Source organism: Mobula hypostoma, chromosome 5 (genome assembly GCF_963921235.1).
Source record: "Mobula hypostoma chromosome 5, sMobHyp1.1, whole genome shotgun sequence".
NCBI classification, from domain to species: domain Eukaryota; kingdom Metazoa; phylum Chordata; class Chondrichthyes; order Myliobatiformes; family Myliobatidae; genus Mobula; species Mobula hypostoma.
This window is the reverse complement of record NC_086101.1, coordinates 33922966-33935171: the sequence shown is the minus strand read 5'-3', so window position 1 is coordinate 33935171 and position 12206 is coordinate 33922966. Positions and strand designations below refer to the sequence as shown.

The following is a 12206-nucleotide window of genomic DNA, read 5'->3' as shown; positions in this document are numbered from 1 at the left end:
GGTCTGGGAACTGTACTTCTCTCAATTGCAGGACTCTGTAGAGAGGAGTGGTGCAGACAGCCCAGCGCATCTATGGATGTGAACTTCCCACTGTTCAGGACACTTACAGTGACAGATGCGTAAAAAGGGCCCAAAGGATCATTGGGGACCTGAGTCACCCCAACCACAATCTGTTCCAGCTGCTACTATCCAGGACTAACAGGCTCCGGGACAGCTTCTTCCACCAGGCCATCGGACTGATTAACTCATGCTGACAATTGTATTTCTAAGCTATATTGATTGTTCTGTTGTATGTCTTACTGTACATACTATTTATTACAAATTACTATAATTTCCACATTGCATATTCAGGAGGAGACAATGTAAAGATTTTCACTCCTCATGTAAGTGAAGGATGTAAGAAATAAAGTCAATTCAATTCAAACAAACAAACAAACAATAAATACCGAGAATTGAGATGTAGAGTCCTTGAAAGTGAGTCTATGGGTTGTGGGAACAGTTTAGTGATGGGGCAAGTGAAGTTATCCACTCTGGTTCGGGAGCTTGATGGTTGAGTGGTAATAACTGTTCCTGAACCTGGCAATGTGAGTCCTGAGGCTCCTGATGGCAGCAGTGAGAGGAGAGAATGCTGTGGCTGGTGGGGGTCACTGATGATGGAAGCTGCTTTCCTGCGACAACACTCCGTGTAGATGTACTCACTGGTGGGGAGGGATTTACCCGTGATGGACTGGGCCTTATCCACTACTTTTTGCAGGATTTTCTGTTCAAGAGCATTGGTGTTTTCATACCAGGCTGTGATGCAGCCAGTTAATATACTCTCCACCACACATCTACAGAAGTTAGTCAAAGTTATAAAGTCATGCCGAATCTTTGCAGACTCTTAAGGAGGTAGAGGTGCCGCAATGCTTTCTTCATAGTTCCTCTGAAATGATAAAACTAAAGAATTTAAAGTTGCTGACCCTCTCTGTCTCTGATCCCCTGAGGAGGACTGGCTCATGGACTTTCAATTCCTTCTTCCCGAATCATCTCTTTGGTCTTTCTGACATTGAGTGAGAGGTTGTTGTGGTGACACCACTCAGCCAGATTTTCAGTCTCCTTCCTATATGCTGATTCATCACCATCTTTGATTCGGCCTACAACAGGAGCTGTGCTTAGCCATACACCTATATGTGTAAAGCGACTAGAGCAGAGGCCTAAGCACAAAACCTTGTGGTGCCCCAGTGCTGATGGAGATTGTGGGGGAAATTTTGTTGACAATCCAAACATTTTGGGGTCTGCAAGTGAGGAAATCCAGGATCCAATTGCGCAAGGAGGCATTGAAGACAAGGTCTTGAAGCTTATTGATTAGTTTTGAGGGGATGATAGTATTTGCATAGTTTGTTGTCTTTTGCACATTGGTTGTTTGTCCATCTCTGTCATATGTGGTTTTTCATTGATTCTGTTGTGTTTCTTTCTATTTACTGTGAATACCCACAAGAAATTGAATATCAGGGTAGTAGATGCTGTCGTATATGTACATTGATAATAAATTTACTTCGAGCTTTAAGCTCTAGAATCAATGCAACTTACTCATTTGTTAGGTGACACCAGACCAGGGGATTGGTCGAATCAACTCATAGAATGATTTAGGTGGGAAGCACAACTGCAATTTTAATCGAAGGATGAGGGAAGTTCTACACCTTGAGAATTAAGGATGGGCTAGGGCAGGCTTCATTAGTGGCATGGGGGTATGCAACTATGGATTATAGAAAATAGTAGGCTTATTTCAGAAAATGGTGCGAAGAGCACTCGGGATACAAGTGTATGTTTAACAGGGGAATTAGGAGGGGACAAAAAGAGGAAGGGTAGACAAAGAGGAGTGAAGAGGGCAGGACAGTGGGTATTATCTATGTGGGCTTTAGGCCCAGAAGGTTAGAACATATGGGATCCATGGTGATTCAGCCAATTAGATACAAAATTGACTTTGTGTTAGGAGGCAGCAGTGGTAATGGAAAGCTCTTTTTCAGATTAGAGGCATTTGACTGCAGAGCTTGGTGCAAGGTCCGCTCTTGTTATATATACGAACAGTTTGGATAAGAATGGAGGTGGTATGACCAGTCAATCTGCAGATGACACCACGAATGATGGAAGAGTGGACACTGAAAACGTTGTCTAAGGTTAAAAGAGGATGTACTTTATACTTTATTGTCGCCAAAGAATTGATACTAGAACGTACAATCATCACAGCGATATTTGATTCTGCGCTTCCTGCTCCCTGGATTACAAATCAATAGTAAATATTAAAAATTTAAATTATAAACCATAAATAGAAAATAGAAAAATGTAAAGTAAGGTAGTGCAAAAAAACCGAGAGGCAGGTCCGGATGTTTGGAGGGTACGGCCCAGATCCGGGTCAGGATCTGTTCAGCAGTCTTACCACAGTTGGAAAGAAGCTGTCTCAAAATCTGGCCGTAAGAGTCTTCAAGCTCCTGAGCCTTCTCCCGGAGGGAAGAGGGACGAAAGGTGTGTTGGCTGGGTGGGTCGTGTCCTTGATTATCCTGGCAGCACTGCTCCGACAGCGTGCGGTGTAAAGTGAGTCCAAGGACAGAAGATTGGTTTGTGTGATGTGCTGCGCCGTGTTCACGATCTTCTGCAGCTTCTTCTGGTCTTGGAGAGGACAACTTCCATACCAGGTTGTGATGCACCCTAGAAGAATGCTTTCTACGGTGCATCTATAAAAATCAGTGAGGGTTTTAGGGGACAGGCCAAATTTCTTTAGTTTTCTCAAAAATGTAGGATGTCGAACAACTGGAAAAGAGGTGTAAGGATTGGCTGATGGAAATTACGACTTTTGAGTCCTCACCGGTCTATTGGACTGTAGAAGTCATCACAGCAAGTCTCCCCATGGTTAATTAGGCAGTGGAAATGTGGGAATCTCGTCTGATGTCCTTAGTCCAGGCAGCATCCTGGTAAATCTCTTCTGCACTGTCTTCACACTAGGCTGGGATCATCAGTACAGTCTGTGGCCTGGATTTACAGCTGTAATCTGCTTGCTCCATATGGATCCGTGCCTCAACCCTTCAAGAAAGCAACCCATAAAGATTTTCCATGGGACCTGCCCTTTTAGTCTGGGAACAGACTGACATTTGTAATGAGGACCAACCCAGAGCTTGCTGGGGGCTGAGTCTTTGATGTTCCTGGATGTTGTAGCCATTTTGTGACTAAAGGGGTTTTGATTAGACTCTGTGAAATATGCAGTGCTCTGTTTGGATAAGAACATGATGTCAGTCAAGGGGAATGTTTGTCTATAAAAGGATCCTGGCCTCAATTGTTTCCGAAGCTATGTAAAGCTCATTATATGATAATATTAACCTACTGAAGCCATAGACTATACAAATGTGGGAGATGGGCAGGGGAGAATATGCTGGCTTCTGCATTATAATTATTCAAGTCCAGCAATAATTAGGAATACTAGGGTATGTTTTATTATGAGGGGAGTGAATGCAAACCAAGGGAGCTTGTGGTTCAGTTACAGAGAGCACTTCTGGGGAACTGTTGATGTGAGGCTATTGATCAAAGCATTGGCTGAAGTTCAGGGTGAAGCTGGACACTAGAGTTCAGTGCCCGTACAGAACATTCAGTCCCACCTGTGGCTGTTCTGCCCTTCAGCTTTCTCCCCCCCCCCATTGCCATGTTCCCTTCTCCCTCTCAGACACCCGTTCCGTCCATCCACAGTAACTCCCTGCTTGAGAGGGAGCTCCACGTTCCCAGTCTCCATGAAACTAGAGGAATTCTACCATTATTAGGACATTCAGCTCACAATGCTGTACCAAACCAGTTAAGAAGCAAATCAAAAACACCCAAACACTAATCCCTCCTACTGACACCATGTCCCTACCCCTCCATATTCCTGACACCCATGTGCCTATCGGAACATCTCTTAAAAGCCTCTAATGTATCTGCCTCCAGCACCATACCAGGTATCCATGATTCTCTGAATAAAAAACTTATCCCTCACATCCCCATTGAACCTACCCCCCTCACCTTCAATGCATCCCCTCTGGTATATTTCATCCCTGAGAAACAAATACTCTGTCCATTCTATCTGTCTATCTATGCATCTCATAATCTTGTAAACCTCTATCAGATCTCACCTCAGCCTCTGATCTCCAGAGAAAACAACCCAAGTTTATCAAGCCTCTTGTGATAGGCACATGCCTTCTAAACCAGGCAGCATCCTGGTAAACCTCTTCTGCACTGTCTCCAAAGCCTCAACATCCTTCCTGTAATGGGGTGACCAGAATTATATGCAACACTCCAGAGGTGTCCTGACCAGAGTTTTATAAAGTTGCAACATAACCTCCTGACCTTTGAACTCAATGCCTCGACTAATAAAAACAAGCATTCCATAAGCCTTCTTAACTACCTTATCGACCTATGTAGCAACTTTCAAGGAGTTATGAACCTGGATCCCAAGGTCTCTCTGCTCAGCAACACTGTTAACGATCTTGCCCTTAATAGTGTACTGTCACCTTGCATTTGTCCTACCAATCTGCAACACCTCACAGTTATCTGGATTAAACTCCATCTGCCATTTCTCTGCCATATCTGCAACTGACCTACATCCTGCTGTATTCTTTACCTGTCTTGTACCCTATCCACAACTCCAACAATCCTGGTATCATCTGCAAATTACAAACCCACCCATCTACATTTTCATCCAGATCATTTATAGACATCACAAAGAGCAAAGGTGCCAGCACAGATCTGTTTCTAAGTTGACTGAGGTGAGGTTTTCCATGAACATCTCTCCTCAACACAAACCTGGTCCACCGTCCAATGAATTCAATTCTTATCTGAACCTCCTCCCACCGATGGAAATATCACTCTCAGGCTCCTTTGCAGATCTTGTCTGCACCCTTGTGCCCTGCCTTTTCATCACCCAACTGCAACGGGAGCAGCCATGACCATGGGCACTGCCCTCTGGGTCTCATTGACCAGCTTTGGACATTGCCAGCAGTCTTCCCCCACACCCCTCCCTCCAGAAGGCTTCCTGCCTACTGTCCAATCTGTGGGACATCCTAGAAATCCTCCTAGGACGTAACTGGAGCACAACCATCCCCAGAGCTAATCATCAGCTCCTTCACCGTCCCAGTCCCCGGCACTCTATGGCGATTCACAGGGCCACAGGTCAGACCTCAAAAGTATGTCAGCTTGCCGGGTGGAGGAGAGGGAGTCATGTGGAGGTGTGGCCGAGAGGTGGGGGCGCTGTGTGAGTGCCGGTCGGAGGGAAGGGTCAGTGGGAGACGTTGTGGTGGGAATGTTGGGATGGGTCAGGGTTTGGTGAGGAGGGGCAGGGTTGGGGTGAGGAGCGGCCCCTCCTGGGGTCGCACAATGCCACCGTCCGCCGGTGGGCCCGTGCTCTGGCTCCAACAAGTCTGACCCTGTCTTATCTGCGGGCAGGTTGAATGAAGCCTCGGGGACAGTGCTGAGCTCGGCGGGTGTAACGGCGGCCACTGATCTGAAAGTCGCAGCACAGCGAGTTCGCAGAGAAGAAGCATGAGGTGAGTTTCCTGTAACGCTGGTGAAAGAGAGGGAGGGGATCCGAGACTAGGCCGGCGTTCTCAACAATCAAAGCTAGACGGAGAGCAACCTCCCCTGGTGGTACGGGCATCGTAGCCTTGGGATGAAGGGGTAGGGGGTGGGGGGTCACCCCATGGGTGTTGGAGTTGGGGGGGGTCACCCCATGTGGGTGGGGGCCTCTCTTCGCACGGGTCCGGAGGGCCCTGCAATGGAAGAGGGCTCCAGGACGGACCCAGACACAGTAATAAGCCGTGAGATATTTTATATGTTCTCGGAATCACAGTCTAGCCCTGCTTTCTCCCTCTCCCCTTACTCGCTGCTGTCCGTTCCCCAGCGAAGGCCCCAGCCGACACCCCGCCCAGTTGAGGGGGCTGTATGAGGGGCAGAGTGAGGGTTGGGATTCAGCAGTATACTCCTCACTCACTGAAGCCCCCCCTACATATTACAGCCCCCCCCCGTAACCCACAGACCATCCACACACACCTAACCTCCCATCCCCCCCCAACACATTTCCCCTTCACCACGCCCCCTGCACACTCTCTCCTCCCTCACTGGCCTACCCCATATACTCTCCCTGCCTCTCATACTCTCTCCCCTCTCTCCTCCCTACACAACCCTCATACGCAGCCTACCCCCACGAACTCTCCCTTCTCTCACAGTTACCCCTCCCACCCACGCACACCCGTTGCCCCTCTAACTCGCTGCCCTCCGGGTGAGGCGTGCCGGGTACGGGACGCCCTCCCCTCCGCTTGGGCCGATCCTTGTGGGGTGGGGTACGTGGGAGGAGGGATGTGAGGTGGTTGTTGTCGGGGGGTGGGAGGTGTTCTGCGGTCTGTTCCACGGCCTTGGGTGTAAGGACACCCGGATGCTCCCAGAAATTCCACCCGGTGCCTCCCGGTCCCCGGTACCGATCTAACGGCTGCTCTGCTTTACAGGTGTCTGTTGATCCGGATGTTCACTCTCCTGCTACTGTCCGAAGCCGTCCTGGCGGTAAGTAATGGGAGTCGGCAGCAACCCCGCGGGTGGTGGCACCGTGCTGGGGGCACTTCCCACAAGTAAGCTCCCACAGCGATACCCTACAGCTGGGCTCTTAACCCGCCAGCGCGGGTGCTGTCTCGCTCCGGTGGCTTGAGTGAGTACCCCCTCCGTCCCCACCCGCGATGTCTCGGTGGTGACCCAGTGCCTGGACAAACATTTAGGCTGAATATGTGGCGGTGAGCGGTTTGAGTTCATAGATCCAGTGGCATATCCGCTTGTAAAACTCGATAAATGTCTTGGGGGGTGTGGTTGAGGGGGCTGTGTGGGGGGAGAGGGTGCCTCTTACTGCAGATAGCAGGGCGAGAAGGGACCACCCGACGCAGAGGAGCCTGGAGGGGCAGGGGCTTGAAGACCGCCATGCACCAGAGGACGGCCTTGACTACTTCCTCTGCCTCCCGCCTGCCTGTTTCCGTGCATTGAACTCACTGAGCGTCACTCGTGTGTCTGGTAAAGCACTTAGTGGTCAGTGCATGGAAGTCTGTTGCTCAGACAGCAGCATGTCCCGTCGTCAGCACGTGCGAGCTTCCTCTGGCACGCAGGAAAGAAGAGTCTCGGGGCATTCCCCTCCTGCTCTGGTTCAGTGGTAAAGTGCCTGTTTTACTGAGGGACGCTGGGCTCCAACCCCACTTGCTGCCCTGGAACCCTGTATCTCAGACCCAGCTCAACACAGGTGGGTACTGTTCTTGGATGAGATCTTAATCCAAGCTCTCAGATGCTGCACAGAGGTGTAGGAAACCCTGGGAAACTGCTTGGAGTATTTGTACCCCAATTAGAATCACTGACAAGCAACACACACAAAATGCTGGACGTCCCGATGAAGAGTTTCAGCCTGAAATGTAGACTCTTTTCCATGGATGCTCCCTGGCCTGCTGAGTTCCTCCAGCATTTTGTGTGTGTTGCTCGGATTCCCAGCACCTGCAGGTTTTCTCTTGTTTAGAATCACCGGTTATCTGGTTCTCATCACGGTTCTGGGACCCCACCCCAATTCTGGACCCCACCCCAATTTCAGTGCCAGGCCCTATAATCCCACCACAGTCTGGACATTACAAAGAGCATTTTTGATGCACCTCAGAGTGAACAAGAATTAAGTCAAGTTGAGTCACTTTTTATTGTCATTTCGACCGTAACTGTTGGTACTGTACACAGTAAAAACAAGATGACGTTTTTCAGGACCATGGTGCTACATGAACAATACAAAAACTACACTGAACTATGTAAAACAACACAAAACTACACTAGTCCTCAGATCTACCCAGGACTGCATAAAGTGCACAAAACAGTGCAGGCATTACAATAAATAATAAACAAGACAATAGGCACAGTAGAGGGCAGTAGGTTGGTGTCAGTCCAGGCTCTGGGTATTGAGGAGTCTGATGGCTTGGGGGAAGAAACTGTTACATAGTCTGGTCGTGAGAGCCCAAATGCTTCGGTGCCTTTTGCCAGATGGCAGAAGGGAGAAGAGTTTGTATGAGGGGTGTGTGGGGTCCTACATAATGCTGTTTGTTTTACGGATGCAACGTGTGGTGTAAATGTCTGTAATGGCGAGAAGAGAGGCCCCGATGATCTCCTCAACTGACCTCACTATCCGCTGCAGGGTTTATTACCACTGTCTTACATGACATGAAATTTGTTGTTTTGCAGCAGCAATACATGAAAATCTATAGATTACAAAATAAATAAATAGTGCAACGAAAGAAATAACGGACCGTTCAGTCACCCGATGGCTGAGGGGAAGAAGTCGTTTCTGAATTGCTAAGTGTGGGTCCTCAGACTGCTGACCCTCATCCCTGATGGTGGTAATGAGAAGAGTGTATGACCGAGTGGAGAGGGTCCTTGATGCGGCATTGCTCCCTGAAATGTCCTCGATGGTGGGGAGGGTTATGCCCATGAAGGAGCTGGCTCAGTCTACAATCCCCTGTAGACTTTCACAATCTTGTGCATTGGAGCTTCCGTTCCAAGTTGTGATGCAACCGGTCAGAGTGCTCTCCACTGCACCTCTGTAGAGGAATGCAAAAGGCTTCGGTGACGTACCGAATCACCGAACAAAGTCGAGCCACTGGTAAGATGGTAATTCAAGTCTTTTCCGGTTGGGTTTGGGCCTTCACTGTTACCTGTCGATGGAGAATCTGTCCTGTTCCCTGCCTCCCTCTGCAGTAGTCTCTCTCACTTGCAGTTGCCCTTTGAGTTTGGAACCAGGAATCCTCTAATCAGGAAATGTCTGCTTGCATTCTGATTGACTGTAATACCAGGAATGATGGCGGATCAGTCAAGTATACAAGGAACAAGAGCAGGAGAAGGCCATTCGGCCCCTTCAGCCTATCCCAGCAATCAATCTGATTGCAGCCGATCCTCCCTAAGCCTCACCTCCCTACCTCTGCAACTCCTAATGTTCAAACATTTATCTCCCTTCTCTTAGAGGTGGAGAGGGTCAGTAACTTTAAATTCCTGGGTGTCACTATCTCAGAGGACCTGTCCTGTCCTTATTATTGCTAAGAAAGAATGACAGCCCCTCTACTTCTTCAGGAGCCTGTGGAGATTCGGCATGACATCAAAAACTTCGGAAAACTTCCATAGATGTGTGGTGGAAAGTTTGCTGACTGGCTGCATTATGGCCTGGTATAGAAATGCCAATGCCTTTGAGTAGAAAATCCCACGAAAGGTAGTGGATTCGGCCTAGTGTATCACAGGTAAAACCCAACCAGCCATTGAGCATATCTACATGAAACGTTGCCATGGAAAAGCAGCATCTATCATCAAAGATCCTCACCACCCAGGCCATGCTCTTTTCTCACTGCTGTCATCAGGTAGAAGATACAGGTGCCTCAGGACTCACACCTCCAAGTTAAAGAACAGTTACTACCTCTCAACCATCACGCTCTTGAAAAAAATTACATTCCTTTATCTTGTTATTTCATGCTTGTTATTTATTGCTATGTATTTATTATCTGAATTTGCACAGTTTGTTTACAGTTTACAGATCCTGTTTACAGTTACTTTTCTATAGATTTACTACTTTTGCCCACAGAAAAAGAATCTCAGGGTTGCATGTGGTGACTTTATGTACTCTGATAATAAATGAACTTTGATCAGTGATTCAGGCTTACAGGCAGGGAAGTCCAGAGATTCACCACGGTCTCTTTATATTCCCATGGATCAGGAATCAGGACTTTGCATAGTGCAGGAGATCGTGAGATAAAAGCACCTGGTTGGCACCCGTCAGAGCTGGTGACTGCGACTCAAGACAGGCTGTGGCAGCAAGGATTGAGCCCACTCGCAGTCAAATGGGGTACAAGGCCACTGTTCTATCTATACCAGTACAGGGATAATCCCAGCAGAGTCCCAGCTCTCCCTGGGTATTTAGCAGCTCAACAGCTGCTGCACTGTGTGTCAGTCCTGAGGCTGGTGACAGCTACAGTTTTCTGTCAGAAATCCACTGCATCAGTGAACCTCAGGGCAGGAGGAGAGTGAAACTGATTCACCAGTAATTCATGGACCCGATGCAGTCAGCTCCCTGTCTGGAGCAGACATCTCACTGGGACAGAGGGGCTGACTCTTAACGAGGAAGTAACTGAACAGTAGTGGGTTACAGACTCCATACAGTAATAATAACCAGATGTATAACACAGGGTGAGTGCATCCTATAATGTATAAATAAATCCCTGGTGTTTACTTCTGGAGTGATATAATTCAAACAACTCAGTAGGGTAGAGTATGTTTTGTCCCCACACGGCGCTAACAGGAGTGGGTCTCTGACCACACTCAGTGGCTGAGCCACATGACCTGCTCAGAGTGGAGGAGGGACACCTGGGAAGGCACTGAGCCCCTCGAGTGTCCCAGAGGAGAGCACACCCATCACATGTACAAATGGCTAAAGGGGCCCAGAGCACCCACCACCCTTACCCCTGCCCTTCGCCCTGGCCACTGCCTGCCAGGCACTACCAGCCCCGCCAGTGGAAGAGGCTGCAAGTCCCACAGAACCGTGGAAGAAACAAGTCATCCTCCATCCCGGGGGACTGCCCAAGAATAATTCAAGTTATGTCAAAGACATAAAGCCTCAGTCAGACCACAATTAGAGCATTGTACAATGTTCCGGTCTCAGCTGTACGGAAAAGGATGTGGAAACACAAGGAAAAATGTCAAAGTTCACTAGACAGTGCGGTTCTAACTGCTGGGAAAGGCAGAGGCAGCTGGGTCTGTCCTCTGGAGAACAGCAGGGTGGTGTCCTGAGGTAATTGTGAAAGGAACTGACCAGTTACAGAGGGAAAATATTTCCATTTGTGGGGAAGACCAGAGCCATTCATCAATATGAGAATGTCATTTATAAAGCCAGTCAGGAAACATAAAAGAGAGGAAGCCCTTCCATAAGACATAGGAGCGCATTTGGCTATTCGGTCCATCAAGCCTTCTCCACCATTCCATCATGATTTATTATCCCTCTCCTGCCTCCTTCCTGTAACCCTTGTCACGCTCACTAATCAAGAACCTGTCAGACTTCGCATTAATGCACCCACTGACCTAGCCTCCACAGCCTTTTGTGGCAACGAATTCTACAGATTCACTACCCTCTGGCTATAGAAATCCCTCCTCATCTCTGTTTTAAAGGGACATCCCTCTGTTCTGAGGCTGTGCCCTCTGGTCCTAGGAAATGGGACTTCCCTTCCATCGGGAGGGTTGGAGGTAATGAGTTGAAGGGGAAGTTGATTTTTAAAAAAAAGGGAGAGAGTGTGGATGAGGGAGGTAAGGGGGGAGGGGTCGGGAGGAGATCTTGTGTGGAACAGGAACACCAGCAGAGAGAGGGGCTCTGTGCAAATGGACATGCTGGGGGCCCATGGACTGAGGTACCAGGCTGGTAAGACTGAAGTTCAGGAGTTCCAATGTAGAAACAGTTTGCAGTGGACACAGTAAACTGAACAAATGATCAGTGGATTGGGGCAAAGCTCTGATGTCCAACACACCTACTTGTGAATGGTGGACAAGGTCCTGACAGGAGGAGGCCTCAGGAACATCCCCACTGGTGATGGTGGGACGCAGTGTGTGAGTGCCAGTGACTTGGCTGAAGACACCTTTGGCCAGGTCCCTCCTGAGGTCCCATTCCCAAAGCAGTCAGACTCCAGGTGTGATACCAAGAACTAAACTGAGGGCATGGGACACAGCAAAGGTTATGGGATGTGGCAATGCCCCAGGTTTTGTGCAGTGGACCTGCACCACCGAACTACGCTGTTTGGCGCAGTTCCAAACCGCACCAACGGCAGGTTGGGTTTCACCAGGACCGATTAGCTGCAGACCCCGTTGATGCTTTGGTCTGAACGTTCCTGAGGTGAGGTGAGGGTAGACCAGTATGCGGTCAGGTCTGGCATCAAAATCTGACATCTGCAGGAAATATGAACAAAAAGCAAAAAAAAAAAAAAATGCTGGAAATACTGAGTGGATCAGGCAGCAACTGCAGGGAGGAGCCAAGCTGATGTTTCAGCTGGAGGACCTCCCATTGTAACTGGAAGAGTGAGAAATCAGGCACGCCTTAGGTTGCAGAGAGAGGTAACATCTGAGCAAAGAGCAAAGATGCCACAGTAACGACTACTTTAGAAATCAACAGTTAGATATAGAAG

At 48.6% G+C, this 12206-nt stretch overlaps 1 protein-coding gene across 4 annotated transcripts in view; it reads left to right on the top strand.

The window, feature by feature from the left end:
* The window catches only part of LOC134346743 (collagen alpha-6(IV) chain-like), a 182010-nt gene that overhangs the window by 13194 nt on the left and 156610 nt on the right, over positions 1-12206 (top strand). For all 4 annotated transcript variants that reach the window (XM_063048336.1, XM_063048335.1, XM_063048337.1 and 1 more), the window contains exons 2-3: positions 5443-5543; positions 6498-6552. In XM_063048336.1, the coding sequence (XP_062904406.1) occupies positions 5539-5543; positions 6498-6552 (60 nt within the window). In that variant the 5' untranslated portion in view covers positions 5443-5538. The remainder of the gene's footprint in view (positions 1-5442; positions 5544-6497; positions 6553-12206) is intronic.